Below are 19,608 nucleotides of genomic sequence, written 5' to 3' on the forward strand. Positions count from 1 at the left end.
ACCAACTTCTATAAACACACAAATAACCTCAGGTAACGACAATAAAAAAAAGAACCACAACCAATTTCAATGTAGTAATTTTTCCTTTCATTCAGAAACCAGGTGGGACAAAATAAGTACACCCTATAATTCAGTAGCATGTAGAACCACATTTAGCAACAATAACTTGAAGTAAATCTCTCACATATTTTTAGATAAATTTTGGCCTACTCTTCTGTACAACACTGCATCAGTTCATTGATGTTGAAGGAAATTCGTTTATGCACAGCTCTCTTAAGATCCCACAACAGCATCTCAATGGAGTTGTGGTCTGGATTTTGACTTCCAACACTTTGACCTTGACTGGGTGGCTGTGGCTCAGTTGGTAGAGCGGATTGCCCACTAATCATAGGGTTGGTGGTTTGATTCTCGGCATATGTGACTCCACATGCCGAAGTGTCCTTGGACAAGACACTGAACCCCAAGTTGCTCCTGATGGCAAGTTAGCACCTTGCATGGCAACTCTGCTACCATTGGTGTGTGTGAATGAGACACAGTGTAAAGTGCTTTGGATAAAAGCACTATATAAGTGTGCCATTTACCTTTTCTTCTTTAGCCATTCAGATGTTGATATGATGGTGTGCTTGCATCTCCACATTGGCCTTATCAGTCCAAAGGATATTGTTTCAGAATATTTGTGTTTTGTTCAGATGCAAACCTAAGTTGTGCTCCCATATTCTTTTTGGAGAGAAGGAGCTTTTTACTAGAAACCCTTCTGTGAAAGCCAGACTTGTTCAGATGCTGACATGAACATAAACATGTAATGTGCTTTCAGAGGCCTGTAGGTCACATGACGTAGCTCTTGGGGTTTTCTTTATATCTCTGAGCATTAACTGGTTTGACCTTGGAGTGAATTTGCAGGGACGCCCACTCCTGGGAAGATTGACACCTGTCTTGAAGGCTCTCCATTTGTAAACAATCCTCCTCACTGTAGAATGGTAAATTTCACATTGTTTGCAGATGGCCTTATAACCCTTCCCAGATCGTTGAGCAGCGACAATTGTTTCTCTGTCATGGCTGATGTCCTTTCTTCTTGGCATAATGTAGACACACACCTGAATGCTCCAGAACACCAAAGATCGATTCTCCCTTGCACTGCAGGTAAGATGCAGCTTTATAGCACTCCTCATTGCTCAGGGGGACCTGGATCCAAGTTCTGCCCTTAGTTAGATTTTCAACTCCCCTCCAGACTGCAAACCCAGCCTTGAGCTCTGAGCCTGCAGGGAGGGACAGCACAGGGCAGGAGCTGGCAGATAGAAGTGAGCCACTTGCATAACTGGGAAAGAGTACATGTGCTGCAGTTGTTTATTATTTAGATGCATAAGTTAGCGATTTTGGCATAACTCAGGTTATGCTGAGGTTAGCAGTTTTCCACTAAAGCCATGTGCACAAAATATGATTGACAGGTAAGTAGACACACCTCCATGTCCTGTTGGGTGATGGTGGTTCAGCTCATTTGTTTTTTTTCTCTAGTATACAGAGCCTGGTCTACCACAGAGACTAATGATTTATCTCTGAGCACCTGTTGGACTGTAATCTGCCATATTGTAAGAATACACCAGCCAGACGGTGTTGGTTATAAATCAACATAAAGTTCAATTTTTGGCATCAGATTATTTGCTGAAACTATTAAGGTTATTGTCAATTTTTGTGGAACCAAGCACAACAGCACCAATAGGGAAGAATCGCAACCCCCAACAATAAACAGAAAAGTGTAAAGTTGTGAGGCTGGGCCTGGTTGCTTCTAGCCCAGATTACAGATTTAAGAATTCTATCAGTGATAGTCATGTCAGTTGATTGCACACAGTGAAATGCCACTGGATCTGAACTCCTTTTGGAATGATATTGTTGCAGTCATCTGAAACAGTGATTGAGAACGAGCATATGAAATACAGTCATGGGAATAATGAAAAAGGCTATTTTTGTTCAAATCACTGAGACCCCCGTAATTCTAACCCTGATTACATTGATTATTTTTGTTTAACGGGGGCATGGTGGCTCAGTGGTTAGCACGTTTTCCTCACACCTCCAGGGTTGGGGGTTGCGATTGTTCCCTGCGATGTGTTGGCACCCCACCCAGGTTGTCCCCCAGCTTGTGCCCTGAGTTAGGCTCCAGGCTCCCCGTGACCCTTCCAAGGATACGCGGTACAGAAAATGGATGGATGGATGGATGGATGGATGGATTTTCCTTTAACAGCGTGCCTCTTTAATGTTGTACTTCTCACATACTTCACTATAACTATAACCATATCCTAAAATGAAATGAAGGATAAATCCAAAGGTCTGATATAAAACAAAAGAAAAAAGTCTCTGACAGGCTTTCCCCAGTCCCACACACAAACTCTAGTGTAATCAATGCAATCTATGATTGACATGTTTTGTCCTCTCTGTGTTTGGGAGCAGCTTTAAATTGCAGTCTTACAGAAATGCACAAACCCGACATGCTCAAAGCGGCCATCTGCTGCCACAGTCCACTGTCTCAGCTTTATGGCTATCAGACTGTGCTCATCATCTGAGCGTGAAAAAGCCGAGCCGTGGCGAAACACGGCAGAATGAACCGTCACAAAAGGGCTATTTGCACTCATCACAACATATTTGAGCGGACAGACATAAAAGTCATTAAATCGCAGCATACGGGGGCTGTTACGGATGCCTTTTGCTGAGACCAAAATTGAAATAGGCCATGAGTGATTTGTTCCAGTGTGATCGAGCTCCTCAGGGACAGAGAGGAGGGTAATGAATAGCTATGATGGAGAAAGGTATTAATCATGTGTAATCACGTCTAAAAGGTCCCCTGACAGGTAAAAATGGCACCCTTATGGCCCACACTTATAATCATCTATCAGCATTTGATTCCCTTGTGTGTGTGTAAGTGTGTGTGTTTTTTTTTGTGTGTGTGTGTAGATGGGTGGGTGGTTGCATTACTGTGTGTAAAAGAGTAAGGTCTTTGTTTTTTCACAGTCTGTTCCTGTTTGATTGCATTCAATTGCCAGTGCATATAAAAATATTAAACTCATTCAGCTGACCACGTTTTCAAATTATCATACAAGTTTCGTGGAAATTAGCCTTCACCAGAACATTCTGGATCCTTTTTTTTTTAAAGCCCAAATATTTCAGACAGTGCTTTATCAAACCTAGCTGGAAGCTTATGTGCCTTGCATAGCCTTTAAAATCAAATGTTTCTCATTAGTGAGTCTGGCTGAAAATGTTTGCTTTTAAGGCAAAAGTATCTCACTTTCCCATTCAGATTTAAACATGCTGCAGACTTCTATGTATACGGATCTGCACTTGCACTAGAACATGTGCATGGCCGTGTGCGTGTGCCTAGGCAGGGTCTTCTTCCAACCTCACTGACAGATCAGCCTGAAATCCCGATGATCATGTCATGTGCAGCATAACACAGCAGACCTTCCTTCAATAAAATGATTATTTGACTATTTGAGCAGGCATCTCGAATGCCTATGTTTACCTGTCTGAGGAAAACTAACAAATGACTAGCAAAGAGAGCTCAGAGACCTGCAAATGGTACACAGAGTGCACACACACACACACACACAGTCCAACATCCTCAGCCACTGCTCCTCAGACAGCAGCAGACACCTTAGCCTTCCTAACCATTGATTTATTGACATGTCCTAAATTGAGCAAGACACATGTTGGCCCTACGCAATCAAGAGGCTGAGAGTGTTAAGCCAACACTAGAATGAGCTTCGATGCACCCTGACCTGTCTATCTCTGACCTGTTGGCTTTACAGCATTTTTTTCAGAGATATTTTCACACCGTACGATTTATTTTATTTTCCCAAGCACCTCAGTCTGACAAGGTCAAAGGAACTGCACACTTGAATAGGAGACACACAACTGGCTCTGACTGTCTGACAAAAAAAATGTAATTGGAGGTTAAATCAAGTGTGTCTGTCACTGTAAACACAGACAGGAAGTAGTGCCACATGGATGTTTTCCACAGAAAAGGATGTTGCATGGATGGTTCGATTGTGCCTCTCGATATGGCATCTTCCAGCATTGTCTCCTCACAGAGTGCCACCAGGTCCCCACCCCCTAAAGAACACTAGGACAGTATGCAATAACGCATATCCCTATCAATGGCTCCTGACCACAGATTTTGGTAGGGAAGGACATAGCCTCAAATAAAAACAAATCGAGAGCCTATCACACTTGACTTATGCAATAGTCTATATGTAGTGAATTTTTAGAGTAACCCTTAAAGCGCACCCATTATGGTTTTGAAACGTGCCAAAGTTTGTTTTAAAGGTCTCATACAATAGATTTACATGCATCCAAGATCAAAAAACACTTTAATGTGCTCATAATTTAAATCGCAGCGTTACCTTTTTTCCCCAGTGTCAAAAACGACTCATTCAATGATCCGTTCTAAAGAATTCATTCTAAACTCCTCCTTTCAGAGAGCATACTCTGCTCTGATTGGTCATTTTTTTAGGATACATGGCATCATGGACTCTATAAAATATCAACAGATATTAAATAAAAACCTGACTGCCTCTGCCAGAAAGCTTAAAGTGGCCCATAGTTGGATCTTCTAGCAGGACAATGATCCAAAACATACATCAAAGTCAACACAAAAATGGTTTTCTGACCACAAAATCAATGCCATGGTCATCCCAGTCCCCTGACTTGAAACCCATAGAAAACCTGTGGGGTGAACTGAATAGGAGAGTCCACCAGCATGGATCTCGAAATTTGAAGGATCTGGAGAGATTCTGTATGGATGAACGGTCTCAGATTCCTTGCCATGTATTCTCCAACCTCATCAGGCATTACTGGAGAAGACTCAGAGCTGCTGTCTTGGCAAAGGGAGGAAGCACAAAGTATTGACTAAAAGGGTGCCAATAATTGTGGCACACATATTTAACAAAGATATTTTTTTTATATAAACCTGTGTTGTGTTTAAAATTGTTTTGATATCCATGAGAGCAGAGTATTTTTGTTAATTTTTTTTTTTAACAAAAGTTCAAAAGGTTAAACAATAAAAGACAATTTTTCCCAGCCTTCTTTGCTCACATTTACCAAGGGTGCCAATATTTTCTAGAATTCAGCTACAGCGTCACCCGAGACTCCGAGTAAATAATTGTACATAACAGTATGTTATGGTAATGGAATTGTTAAAATTGTCTATCCTTTAAGATAGTATGTAGAACTGTACAACAGTGTTCCTTTTTTAGGGACTTTCAGGGATTTCTGCCTACAACATACTTTGACACCTCTGATTTATGAAAACAAATATACACTCGCCAAACACATTAGGAACACGATACTAATACAGGGCAGGGCCTCCCTTTGCTCTCAAAAGAACCTCAATTCTTCATGACATGGATTCCATAAGATGTTGGAAACATTATTTTGAGATTGTGGTCCATGTTGTCATGATTGCGTCACACAATTCCTGCAGATTTTTAGCTGCACTTTCATGCTGTGACTCTCCGGTTCTACCACATCCCAAAGTTGTTCTATTGGATTCATATCTGGTGACTGGGAAGGCCACTGAAGAACACTGAACTCACTGTCATGTTCATGAAACCAGTTTGAAACATTTGCTTTGTGACATGGTGCATTATCCTGCTGGAAGTAGCCATTAGGAGATGGGTCAATTGTGGCCATGAAGGGATGCACATGGTCAGCAACAATACTCAAATAGGATGTGGCATTCAAGAGATGATTGATTGGTAGTAATGGGCCCAAAGTGTGCCAAGAAAACATTCCCCACAACATTACACCACCTCCACCAGCCTGGACTGTTGACACAAGGCAGGTCGGGTCCATGGATTCATGCTGTTGGTGCCGAATTATGTGTGCCTCAGCAGAAATCAAGATTCATGAGACCAGGCAACATTTTTCAATTCTTCAAATGTGCAGTGTTGGTTGGCTTTCTGTTTCTGTTGGCTTTCTGCTTTCCAGGCAACATTTTTCAATTCTTCAAATGTGCAGTGTTGGTTGGCTTTCTGTTCTTGGCTGACAGAAGTGGAACCCATTGTGATCTTCTGCTGTTGTAGCCCATCTGCCTCAAGGTTCAATGTCTTGTATATTCTGAGATGTTTTTCTGCTCACCACAATTGTACAGAGTGGTTATCTGAGTTACTGTAGCCTTTCTGTCAGCTTGAACCAGGCAGGCCATGCGCCATTGACCTCTCTCATCAACAAGGCCTTGAGCCCTTGAGCAAGGCCCTTAACCCTCAACTGCTCAGCTGTATAAATTAGATAAATGTAAGGTGCTCTGGAAAAATGCACGATCTGGATGTAAATGCCTAAGCTTTCTGCAAAGATAACACCATAGCTGTAGGCAATGAATACTGTAGCTTTACTTCTGTTTCAGATATTGCAAAATAATGTTTTCAAAACATTACACATTACAAAAAAATCCTCAGTGTGAAGGGTTTTCTGAGGCAGCAACACATAATTCTTTCCCAATAACTTGTACTCCTCTTTAATTATGTGTTTGATAGTGACCTTGATCCAGTATACACCCACTTTCCAACTTCCTGGAATTTGGTTTAGAAAAACTAAACAAAAGAAAACAAACAAACATAGTAAAAGGATCAATCATGGAACCCTTTATAGTGCTGGATGTACCAGTTTTTGTACTGCACTGTTGCTGTAAAATGGCTCCAGACAAAGAAGACTTCATGCAGCTCCATACCGGGTTGATCTGTCGACGAGATTTTAGGTGGCCATTTATCACAGCATCAACACTTGCATTTTGTGTGGTCTGAATAAATCTGTCTGCAGCATCTCACTCCCGTCTCTTCTACATTACCCTCTGTCTTTCTCTTGCTCTCTGAGTCATATTCTCTGCAGATTGACATATGCAAGAAGAACAGCTGGTGCAGTGTTGTACATGTTGAGACTGTTCCATAAAGCAAACTAGTAATGTATTAAAACATACGCTCTCGCTCATTCTTGCATGGAGAACGCCTACGTAGGTGAGAGTTATCGTTTTCCACAAACACTGATATCAGGGTTTATCTCAACTCCAACCGAATGAAACAATAACACACCTACAACGCACACAAAAAAAGAAGCTCAAGCTGGGTGTGACCGATTTAAAAACATTTCCTGGTTATAACAGCTGGATAACAGCTGTTTCGACTGTTTTCTTTTTTTGCGCACAAGATCTAACGTAGATCTTCACAAGATCTATGGCAATTTACAATCGGAAGAACATAAGCATGTGTTTGGTTGCGTCCATCACAAATACAGTGTATACATGCTGCTCTCTGTTTGAGGAGAACATCTGAGAGGGCTGAAGAAGGGAACATGTGTAGTAATCTTTCAGGTGTGGGTGTTTATGATGGGCATGATGGCACTGCCTGTAGGCCACAGACAGCTAGGTTAAGAAAGTGGGTCATTTCTCATGGAATTATAGCTGGATAATTACTCAAGATTGGAACATTCTTATAGGCCATGCCCACATTACAGAGAGAGAGAGAGAGAGAGAGAGAGAGAGAGAGAGAGAGAGAGAGAGAGAGGGAGATTTAAATACCATGGAACATCATGAGCTAGGATAAAAATAGACATTTAAACAGCATCATCATCATCAGTGCCAGGCTATACAATCATGTAGAAAATGAGTTCAATTTACAATCCCTATAAATATACACTGCCTCCATATTTATACATAGAAGCCCCTTCAAACACCTCGCAAAAAAACTCTGGAGTGGAAAGAATGTCAGATCAGCGTACGTGCACATGCCAGCTTTCCATTGCATGCGGGTACCGCCTGTCACAAGAGCGCTCGTATTGGAGACAGGAGAGAGGTGGCAGAGGGAACGGCGCAGCAGCAGATGGCTCAGGGACAGAGGGGGTTGTGGGTAGTGAGAGTCTTCCCTTCTCAGAGGCTCTGTCGGCATTCCAATAGATCATTCAGATGGAGCCCCAGCGAGCTGCTTCACAACCCTCCCGATGCTCATCTCTTAATGAATCCGCTACGCTTTGCCTTTCGTTATGCACATCCCTTCTTCTCACCTGTGAGTTACATGTCCACAGACATTGTGTGCATTAGGTGGTGTGTATGTTCTGCATCCAAACAGATCTTACTGTTGAGGTAGCATTGAACACACAGCAAGAAACCGCCTAATCCCTAGAGAGCTCTAGAGAAAACTCTATACGCTGAACAGACAGTGAAGAGTCCAACAAACTCTCCATGTGAGCGCGTGTGGAATCAAAGCAGCCGTGAGGTTTAGTGTGTTTATGTTTACATTTATTCATTTGGCAGATGCTTTTATCCAAAGTGACCAAATGAAGAAGAATACCATCCAAGCATGTCGCTGTTAAAAGAGTGGACAGTGACAGTGCTGCGAGATATAATTTCCACCAATTTAACGAACACAAGTGAAAAAAAACACACAGTCGTGTGAAGAAGAGAGTGAGCTGTAACTGAATTCACAGGTTGGGATAGGTGCTGGTATTCGGAAATGCTACGAAATATTGTCACAAAGCTATGCATCTCTGCGTGAAGGACTGTGCATGTGTGTGGAATCACAGCAGCTGTGAGGTTTAATATGTTATATTTACATGCATTCATTTGGCAGGTGCTTTTATCCAAAGTGATGACGTGAGGAAGAATACAATCCAAGCATGTCGCTGTTAAAGAAGTTGACAGTGACAGCGCTGCAAGCACAAGACAGTTGTGTAAAAGAAAGAGAGAGCAACAACTGAAGTTTCAGTGTGTGCTGGTATTGAGAAGCGTTACAAAAAAAAAATTGCCGCAAAGTAGCCAAATGCTTGTCACAAAGCTAGTCACCGATAAATCTTCCATGTGTGCGGCTATGTATGTGTGTAGAATCAGAGCAGATTACATTTATTCATTTGGCAGATGCCTTTATGCAATGTGGCCAAGTGAGAAAGAAGTTGGAGCTGACCTCACAATAACCCTGCGCACACACTAGCAAGTGACAAGTCGCCCGTGTCGCTTGTAGTTTGTCTCTTGTGGATGTGTAACTCATACTTTTATCTGTTGTGGCAGTGCACTGTGCTGTGGATTTGCAAATTAACAAAGCAATAATCTGTGCTGCTTTTTTCCAAGCTTGATTTGTCTTTGTTTCATAGCCTCATTATCCCATCCAGTGTCATAGGGCAAAATTTTGATGGAGGATCTGGTCTGGATGTGGTCTATAATGTAATGATGACCTCTCTTCTTCATAGGTTTGGATTTGAGATGAATAGAGAAGAGAGATGAATCATGAGATGAGATCAAAAGATGAATATGAGAAGAGAGTTTAGAGTTTAGAGAGTTTTTGTTTCCAGGTATTTATATGTAGATGTGTTAATTAAACGACATGGAACACATGACATTTTGTATCAGACCACCCGATTTGTAGACAAGCAAAAATATTGGAACATGTAACTGACACATGTTTCTTGTTACCCAGGTGTGTCCTGTTAGATTGATTGTTTAATCAATAAATAGCTCTGAACATCTACTCTTGGTTTAAGCCTTCAGTTTCACCTGAAAAGACTGCATTTGTTGTTGAAAAGGATAAGCCAACATGAAGAACAGAGAGCTGTCTAAGGGAGAAAAGCAAGCCATTTTGAAACTGAGAAAAGAGTGAAAATCAATCAGAGGCATTGCACAAACATTAGGCATAACCAATACAACAATTTGGAATGTCCTGATAAAGAAAGAAACCACTGGTGTACTGAGCAATAGACACCGAATGGGTTGGCCAAGGAAAACAACAACAGCTGATGACAGAAACACTGTGAGAGCTGTGAAGAAAACCCCCCAAACAACAGTCAGTTACATCACCAACAACCTCCACAGGGCAGGGGTGAAGGTATCACAATCCACCGTTCGAAGAAGGCTGAGAGCAGAAATATAGAGGTAATACCACAAGATGCAAACCATTCATCAGCAGTACGAATCAGAAAGCCAGACTGGAATTCGCAAAGAAATACAGAGACGAGCCACAAAAGTTCTGTAACCAAGATTAACCTCTACCAAAGTGATGGAAAGTCCAAAGTGTGGAGAAAGAAAGGATCTGCTCATGATCCAAAACATACAAGCTCATCTGTGAAACATGGTGGAGGTAGTGTCATGGCTTGGGCTTGCACCGCTGCTTCTGGTACAGGTTCACTAATCTTTAATGGTGATGGAACTCATAATCGCAGCAGCAGCAGAATTAATTCAGCAGTTCACAGGAACATTTTGTCTGCCAATTTACAGAGAACTGCATCCAAATTAATCAGGAGGAACTTCATCATGCATCAAGGATCCAAAACACACTGCCAAATAAAAAATACAAATAAAAATGAGGACATAGCTCTGCTCTCCATGAATACAATCAGACACAATGGTAATTTTAGCCGCTTTAGCGGCTAAATTTGCTTATTTGCTAACAAGCTCATTCGGAAAGGCGACATTCACAAAATATAAAGTGCGATACTTACTTCTTCTGGATATGAAGCTAGATCATGAACAGTTGTTGCTGGTCCATGCTTGAGAATCAAGTTTTTAGCAAATCCTACCTTGTACTGACCCTCATTCACAAAAATAGTATGGTGTAAAATAATTTAATTTTTGGTGAGGGGGGGAGGGGGGGACATTTCCTTCTTACAGCCAACAACAGAACAAACAACTTACGAAGCTGAGACATTCTTCTTATCAATGTAGCGGCTCATGGTGGGGGAACACTGTGGACTGTGTGCAGCTCACTCAGGGAAGGAGCTATGCAAATAGGGCAGAGTCACTGGGCGGGGCTTAATCCAACATGACGTCACGTTAGGGCGAAAATGAAAACGGCTCATTTTGAGACCCTGTTTATGATTCATTGGGAATATAAAAAAAAGGAGTGGGTGGATTTTTACCATTCTAGGATGGTTGTGTACACACTCTGTCGACACCCATTTACATTCAAACACCATTTAAAAGTGAATTTTTAAATGTTTAAATGTCCTTAAATGTTATTTCCTTTCATTTACTTCAAGACTATACTTTTGCTCACCTCAAAATTGGGTGGTCTGATACAAAAGGTTCTCTGTTTCATGTTGTTTAACAAATCTAGCTGTAAATACCAGGAAATAACAGCTGAAATCCTAAACTCTCCTCTCATATCCCTCTTTTGATCTCAAACCCAAATGTCTTCGGTGAATAGCACAAACATTTGAATTTGGCCTTGCCGTTCTAATAGTTTCAGAGGAGACTGTACCTCCCTGATCAGCAAGCTAAAGGTGACAGTGACAAGGACAACCTCCCTGAGATGACATGAGGAGGAAAACTTCAGAGGAACCAGACTCAAAAGAGAATCCTTCCTCTGCTGTATGACACTCATAATGCATGAATAGGTAATGATAGAGACAATGGCCTCATTTATCTAGTAGGAGCACTTACACAAGAAATTTGGTTTTCATGAAAATCCCTTCTTTTCGGAAGAACGTTCATATCCTACTCTTGCTCCCGAGCGTGTAAATTTAAGCATAAGAAGACTACTTAATGTAACTGATCGACTTCAGATCGTAAAATACGGTTTCCCTGTGTGACATTCATATGATCACCTGGGTACAGTGTAGATCTTTTTTTCCTCTCCATTTTCATGTCAAACCTTTTTTTTTTACACCTTCCTTAATTCACACCTAAATCATCTTTTCTCTAATTTGTCTCTAGAGTTTGACCTTTTCAGGTGCTGCCACACTGCTAAATATTTTTAGCATAGAATTGAAATAACTGGTACTTCTACATTTCTGCCTTTTCTTTCATATTTCCAGCCTTCAGTGCGCTTCTGTGAGCGTCATTAAATTCAAATGAGCTGTGTCGGGGAACACGCTTTGCACTTTACGGGTAATCGACATACACACACAATCAGCGTTTCCGAAACTTTTGCGAATCTGGCAGAAATGTTTAGTTCAGTTCGGCAAATATTTACACACAACTTCGCTAAAAAAAACGATGAGGTCTGATATGTGGAGAGATTTGCTCACGCTGATGCTATTGGTATAATCCAAATGGCCTTTTGTTGTTATAAACATTTCCAAAACAAAAGATACGATTTTTCCTTGTGAAAAAAATATACTTTATGTATAATATGAAAAGCTAACTTGCTCATATACTCGACTACATTCTGACATTGAAACGACACCACCGAGTAAATCAATTAGGTCTATTATTTAGGAAGAATCCCCTGATCCAAGACTTAAAGTTAGTGAAGTGACTGAGATGACCTTGCTTAGAGTGTTGCATGGGAATTATGGGTCGAAACCGGAGCCTGGTCTTCAGTCAGTCAGAGGGAGGGGAAGCGGAGCAGAACGTGCTGTGTTGTTTAACCCAGTCTTTGAAAAACCTGATACAGTTGAAGTGTGAAAGAGTCAGCATCTGCTAACAAATAAAATCAGACATGATTGGCAGGCAGCAGTGCTGCAGCGCCAAACCATTAGAGTGTCATATTACCCAGCGGTCTCATGCTTGGAGACAGGCGGATTGACTGCACCTACTCCATGAGCACCTGCACTATGAGGGAATAAAAGGGTTTGCACCATCCTAATGCTACATACTCCAGCACCAGAGAGATAGACGACACCTGGACAAAACACAAAGAACACAAACTTTCAGTATTCTGTATATGCAATATAAGAATACTTTTACCTTATTTGAACCTAGCGATTAAAAGAGAAATCAACGTGTTTTGCAACACTTACCAGGTGTATTTTCACGAGATGAGCTCTTTGTTTCGGGCCCCCAGGTGTACACCCTGATAATAAAACGGGAATGATGTATGGAAGTCTAAGGGACTGCGAATGTGACTCATGAAGCAAGTGATGCGAGCTGACGGTGATATCACAAGGAGAACAGAGTGCTCGCCATCTGCTGCCCTTTCACAAACGCACACACTCATGCACGTGCACACCTGAGGGTCTGTGGGTGATCTCACGTTACACACCGACAGATTTGTCGGTGGTTGCGTGTCTTCCAGATGAAGAACCGAGAAATGCGAGACCAGCATTAAAAGGCAGCCGTCATAAAACGGACTATGGCTCATGTAGAACAAAAAGAATCTTTATATGACATGTCTGAAATGCTTAAGACAAACAAAAGGATTTGGAAGAGAAAAGAAAATAGCCGCCACATCATCAAATATCAAACATAATAATGAGGAACTGAACTTGTTACTGTAACAAATATCCCATTATAGGTTTGTTTTTTCTTTTATACATGAATAATAAAATCTTAACAAGTGGGTGAATACACAGTGTTTTTTTTTTTTTTCCACATGGAAATTGTAAATTTAATTACACCTAGGAATGTGTTCGGGCTACCAGCTGTTCATCACTGAGCCCTGTGAGGTTTTTCTTATGAAATTTAATAGTGATCTAAAGGGTTTCAAAGCTAACAGTAAAAAACAAAACAGCAGAATATCACAGAAACAAACGCAGTGATGTATAATACGTTACATCAATGTATGTCATGAAGAATTAAAAAGGAAACATTACATTTTCGTTGAAATGAAGCAAGTGACGTTACATCAATAGACACTATGTACATTTATACATATTTATACATGCTGTATGTGCACTCACATGCTAACATGAGGGCCAGCTAAAACAACACAAAAATAAATCCATCCACTTTCGAGCATTTTTAAAAATGACTGCTGTCAAACTAGACACATCAGAAACAACTATTATATTATTCAGAAATGTGAATAAAATGAGGATGGTAATAAAATCCGTAACTGGTCATACAAACATCACCTGAGTGGGTTTAATTCCTAAATGCTACACTGGCGGATTTTAAAGCTGCATCACTGACATAACTAGATGCTCACCAGTTCATTGGGTTTCCTCTTAGCATGTGTATGGTTTGTTAATCAGTTTCCCCATAAGTAATTTCAGTCAAGCACATCTGCTGGATTAGCATGTGTCTAATAGTCCAAGTACACAAAATCTTCAGTCATGTGCTTCCCACGTCACACACACGCACACACACACACACCCTCAGACCTACTGTCTCAGATGGTGCAAGAGTTGAACAAGTTCAATGACGCATGAATGTTCCTTCATGGTAATGACAATAGCACACATGCCCAAGTCCTGCTTTTCTCTCCCTGCTGTCTCTACACGGGAAGAAGACATCGTTCAGAGGCTGATGAAATCATGGCTTGCTTGTGGGATGACAAACACTGCGCGCTAAAAAACTTCCTCCTCTTCGGCTTCACAGCCATATTCTGGAAAAATAAGCAAAACTCCAGAATTGAATTTGAGATATTCCATCCATCCATCCATCCATCCATCTTCTATACTGTTTTTTGCTTTTCAGGGTCACGGGGAAACCTGGAGCCTATCCCAGGGAGCATCGGGCACGAGGCGGGGTACACCCTGGACAGGGTGCCAATCCATCACAGGGCACAATCACATACACACTCACACACCCATTACGGAAACTTTAGACACGCCAATCAGCCTATCATGCATGTCTTTGGACTGGGGGAGGAAACCGGAGTACCCGGAGGAAACCCCCGCAGCACGGGGAGAACATGCAAACTCCGCACACACAGGGTCACGGTGGGAATCGAACCCCCGACCCTGAAGGTGTGAGGCGCACGTGCTAACCACTAAGCCACCGTGCGCGAATTTGAGATATTGGAATTAATTTTTTTTAAAAAAGGTTTATAATATAAGATTTAAAAATGGCCAGTGCTTTCTGGGTGAGATGGATGGCATGCTCTGTCTCTGCTGCCAATCACAGTGACACTAGCAACTGTGGAAATTGTATGTGGAAGGTGGCAGATAGCATTAATTATAAACATATAATACATTTTTTTAGTATGTGCAATAAATATGCTTCATTTGCACAAAAAACAACAATTTCACTTTAAAATAATGTATTTATTGTTCTTTGGCTTTTATAAATTGTGTGTTGTTTTATTATGTGTTGCTTTCGTACTGAGTTGCAAATATAATTTCCCACGTGTCAATAAAGTGAATTGAACTCAAATGAGCATTTTCCTCAGATTGTGTTACCCAAATTAGAAAAGGGTTTACATACTGTAAATGGCATCGAATGTTCTCTTGTTTTCTTTTCAGATTTACAGATTAATAACAGTGCTCTAGATGCTCCCTATTCAAGAACTGGTGATGTGCTTTTGTCTATTTAAATCCACTGGCCAAAGTGAGTTTGCAGGCGTATAGCTGACTGTCAGATGTCTCTGTTAGAGAAATTACGACGGAAACCAACCAAGGGAGTCCTTAATCTTGCCTTGATCTTGGTTTTTATTTAGACTTCTTGACCCTTTGACCTTGGTTTTGTCTATCAATTTGTCTTGGATTCAACAAAGGTGGTCTTGACTACAGCCCTGGGATCTATGCATTAAAGACAATGTGGGGCAAGTGAAATAAAGACGACGCTGCCTGCTATCATAAATGGTGAAGATCTTCATAAATGCTCACATAATCTACTGATTACACATACAGTCAGTTGTTTGTTTTAAATGTATTTCTATCATTTAAATCTATTTAAACAATCCACCAACACTGACTTATATAGGTAGAAACTACCTTAAATATTTCATTCAATCTGGAAATTGAACTAACAGCCATTTTGATCATTAACTGTAACTTCATCACTGCTGAACCCGTGTTGCTTATACTTACCGTTCCCTCCCATAAGCTTCATAGCACTGACACAGGGCTCTTCCACCTCTTCGTCCTCCTCTTCCTCAGTGGGCTCCTCATACGTCACCGGGCCACTCTCTATGACTAGAGGAGAAGTAGGGGCAGGGGGAGTCTCAGGGGTCACTGGAGGCAGCATCGCAGCATTGGGTACAATCTAAAAATTACAGGAAAGAGAATAACTTACAGTATGTTGATTTTTTGACATGCTTGTATTGACCTTCAACAAACCTTGCATTAATCAATGATGGGCTGAGGCCAATTTTATTCGGCGCTCTGAGAAAACATTCACTAAAATCAATGACGGCGAGCAAGTCAGCAATTGTGTAGAAAAGAAACGAATGAGGGGAAACTGGATCGCTGCCAATTATGTGGTATATATGTATTCATTATCGACTACTTCAATATCCATAAGGAGCAGTAGGGAAAAATACAGAGACAGGGTAGGGGGGAAAAAAAAACAGAGAGAAAGTTATAGAAAGAAAAAAAAAAAAGTATTTGTGAGAGAGGAATCACTGCCTGGGGATGCGAGAGACCTAATTAATGAACAATGCTGTAGAAAAGTAAAGATGAGTATGGAAGTATAAGCTAATTATAGCTGGCATATATGATATGAGGGTTGTCTCTAGGCAGTCTCTCTATAGGATTGGTAGCGACAGCAGGGTTCTGCTTCAGAAGCGGCCCCGCCGCTGGCCTCAAAGAGAGCATGTCGCTCTGCAACGGGTCCGACCCCGACTGCGTTAACCCTAACTTGGATCAATCAAACAGAGAAGCTTGGCAGCTATGGAATCTCTGGGCCTCGTTAAATCGAACATAAAAACAATGTGCATGGCAAATAATCTAGCTAAATAATTTAGACACTAAAATGAAACAAATGTGAAAGTGTAAACTCTGCACTATATGTACTCTTATATGTTGCAGCATGGCCCTGCTGACATTTTCTCCCATTGTGTACAGGCATATATCGCTGTGACAAAGTTGACATGACAACTTCAAGAAACACAGTAATAAATATCTTTGAGAGCTTCTCATTGTGAGTCACAATGCATTTACATTTTCCCCCTAGACCTTATCTTGTGAAGGAGAGAGCAGTCAGATAAATGCTCATGATTGTTTGTTGATGGTGACTCCTTTCCAATTCCCTCACAGGAACACATGCAGTTATGTAACACCAATTCATTTTGCTGTCTCTCTTCCGCCAATCAGAGCAGCCACTCCACAGCAACCAGGACAGGACCAGGAGGTTGCCTAGCGACGGCCCAGTTGACCCCCGCCAGCATTCTGTGTATGTGTATGTGTGTGTGTGTGTGTGTGTGTGTGTGTGTGCTCTTTCTCTATGCCTGCACAAACCTCTCCCCCATTTCTCCCTCTCATTCTATCTCTCTCACAGCACAGCGTCAGACTTAAATACAGGTTAAGCAGATCCTAAACCGAGTGTGCTCAGATGCACTAAAAGTGTCAAAACAGCAAATCGTTCAATCAATCAATCAAACCACGACAGTAGATCCTGGCTTCGGAATAAATATGAATTCCAAAGAAAGTGCCACATGATTACTGAGAGCGATGTTGCACAGGACTCTGGGGCTATAGGTGTCGGTTATCATTTTAATTCCGTGATTAGCTGCTAAAATAAAAATAAACTACCTCTATAACAGAATATAGGACATGTCCTTATAAACGAATTGACAATTTAGTATTTGCTTTGTATTGTATAGTGAAACTGATTAAACCTCACGTCCGTTCTAGCAGTCTGAATAGGTCCTCACCTGTGTCGCTGCTCTTTTCTTCTTGGGATTTGACGATATAAGGGGGCGGAGCCTGAAAAAGTGCAAAGATAAAAACGTATCGTTAACACGTTCTTACAGAGTGAGATTCACATCTACAGGGTTAAATTTGTTTCAGTTTAAAACCACTCTGCTCCACCTGTTCCATCCACTCTGTCACAGGTAGAAGTACATATTTCAGATCACAATCACACAGCTGCACACACGTTTTGCAAAGAGATAATAACTGCGAAACATCCCATGGAAACAGATCACCCCGGTAGAAACTTCCAGATTCCGTCCCACTTCGGACTGAATGCATGAAATAACCAGAGCAGCGGTGGATTCAGTTTCTCATCACCGGGAGTGCACTCCTCTTCAAAACTAAGTTAAGCATTCCGTCTCATCCCTCGCCTCCTCCTGCACTGCAGATTATTCAAGCCTGGCACTTTGTTAAGCCCAAGAGCTGCACCACTGGGTGAAAAGACACCCCCAGCACTGATGAAATACTTAGCTTACATCTGCCAGGAATCGGATTTCGACATCAAACATCCTGCTCTATTTAAGGCTAATATTAAAGAGACTGTTCTGAAAAGTTAATTAGCCTTGAGGGAGAAGAGAAGCAGGAAATGACGGAACAATCTGGAGAAAATGACCTTGATGTGTGCCTGTGCTGCTCCTGTGTGTGTGCAGAGCGGAGAGATCTTGAGAGGCTCCAGAAGAGAACGTACAATTTACGTCTCATTTGGAACCGTCCAAATACATGAAGCCTAAATAGAAGTAGACTAGATTTGTAGAGCAAAACAATAGTAGTCGGTAGTGCAAGTCTGAAAATCGAATTTAAAGCAGCAGTGGTGGAAAGAATCGTACTGTCAACTTCAGAAAATTTACATTTAAATGAAAGAGAAGTGTAACGTGCCCCTGGACCAATTTAATATATGTTTAAATGTCACGCATAATTAAGGAATACACACCACCGTCATCTACACACATGTCCCTTTCACACATGAAACAAAACCAGTGGAAATGAAACAGTCATTAACTACGAAGGGGTCAAATGTGAATGGAAGTGAGAACTGAACTCCTGCGATGGGGCAATCAGCTGCACTTTGACCTCGTACCAGTTTCTGGGAAATTATGATGCAAGCAGAATGATGCCTGATGCATTACTGGGAAAAGGACGGCATGTTGGTTACTAGTTATCCGATGACACACTGATACATTTTAATACAACTGATTAAAAACATTAGCTTGTAGCAGGAGACGGAGGATAAGCCTAAAATCAACAATGAAGGGGAAAGGGATGCCTCTGCCGCCATCAAGTCTCGTCCTTCAGATTACTAATTTGTATTCATGAAATATCCTAAAAATATACTTCAAACAGGAAGGAAGCTATTGAAAAAAAAGACATATTTCAGTCATCTGACCTTGCCGTGTCTTCGACCCTGTTTGGGTCAATTCCAAATGCTAACCAGTTTGGTTACCAGTAACCATCTGCTGGTTACAATGGTAATTTCATATATATCATACAAACACTCAAGCACTCGTTCTTGAGCTCGCGGATAGATGGACAGATGGATGGACAGACAACCAAAACCTAATGCCTCCACCACGTCCTGGTGAAGAAATAAATCAGTCCGTCCAGGATTTTGCGAGTGCAGAAATGAACGCAAACTCAAGGAAACTCCAGAATATTTGGTCGAGCTTGCAATTTTTCAACATTACCACAGATTTTCCGAAGATTTCTCTGCCAAGATGCGTCATGTGATGTCATCACAACGCACGTTCAGCCTAAACCCTCTTTGATTCACGTGCGTCTAACATGAGTACAGTTAAAAGTACTGTACACGGGCGGCTGTGGCTCAGGTGGTAGAGCGGGTTGTCCACTAACCATAGGGTTAGCGGTTCGATTCTTGGTCCACGTGACTCCACATGCCGAAGTGTCCTCCGGAAAGACACTGAACCCCAAGTTACTCCCGATGGCACGTTAGCGCCTTGCATGGCGACTCTGTTACCGTTGGTGTGTGAATGGATTCGAGTAGTTTTCCACAAAAAATAAACTGCAAAATCCTGTATGGACTGAGAAATATTGAGAGATTTCAGGACAATATTTGTCTGGCAAATGAACAACACCGTACACAATGCAGTCATTTATGAGTCAGTCACCTGCAGA

At 41.4% G+C, this 19,608-nt stretch overlaps 1 protein-coding gene across 1 annotated transcript in view; it reads right to left on the reverse strand.

Annotated features, from left to right (window-relative positions):
- Positions 1-13,044: 13,044 nt before the first annotated feature.
- brf1b (BRF1 RNA polymerase III transcription initiation factor subunit b) overlaps positions 13,045-19,608 on the reverse strand; it is a 69,674-nt gene continuing 63,110 nt past the window's right edge. Inside the window, exons 17-19 of the mRNA XM_053675674.1 lie at positions 17,439-17,490; positions 15,655-15,829; positions 13,045-14,228 (exon numbers count right to left, since the gene is read on the reverse strand). Of these exons, the coding sequence (XP_053531649.1) occupies positions 14,191-14,228; positions 15,655-15,829; positions 17,439-17,490 (265 nt within the window). The 3' untranslated portion in view covers positions 13,045-14,190. The remainder of the gene's footprint in view (positions 14,229-15,654; positions 15,830-17,438; positions 17,491-19,608) is intronic.

Source organism: Ictalurus punctatus, chromosome 25 (genome assembly GCF_001660625.3).
Source record: "Ictalurus punctatus breed USDA103 chromosome 25, Coco_2.0, whole genome shotgun sequence".
Taxonomy (NCBI): Eukaryota; Metazoa; Chordata; class Actinopteri; order Siluriformes; family Ictaluridae; genus Ictalurus; species Ictalurus punctatus.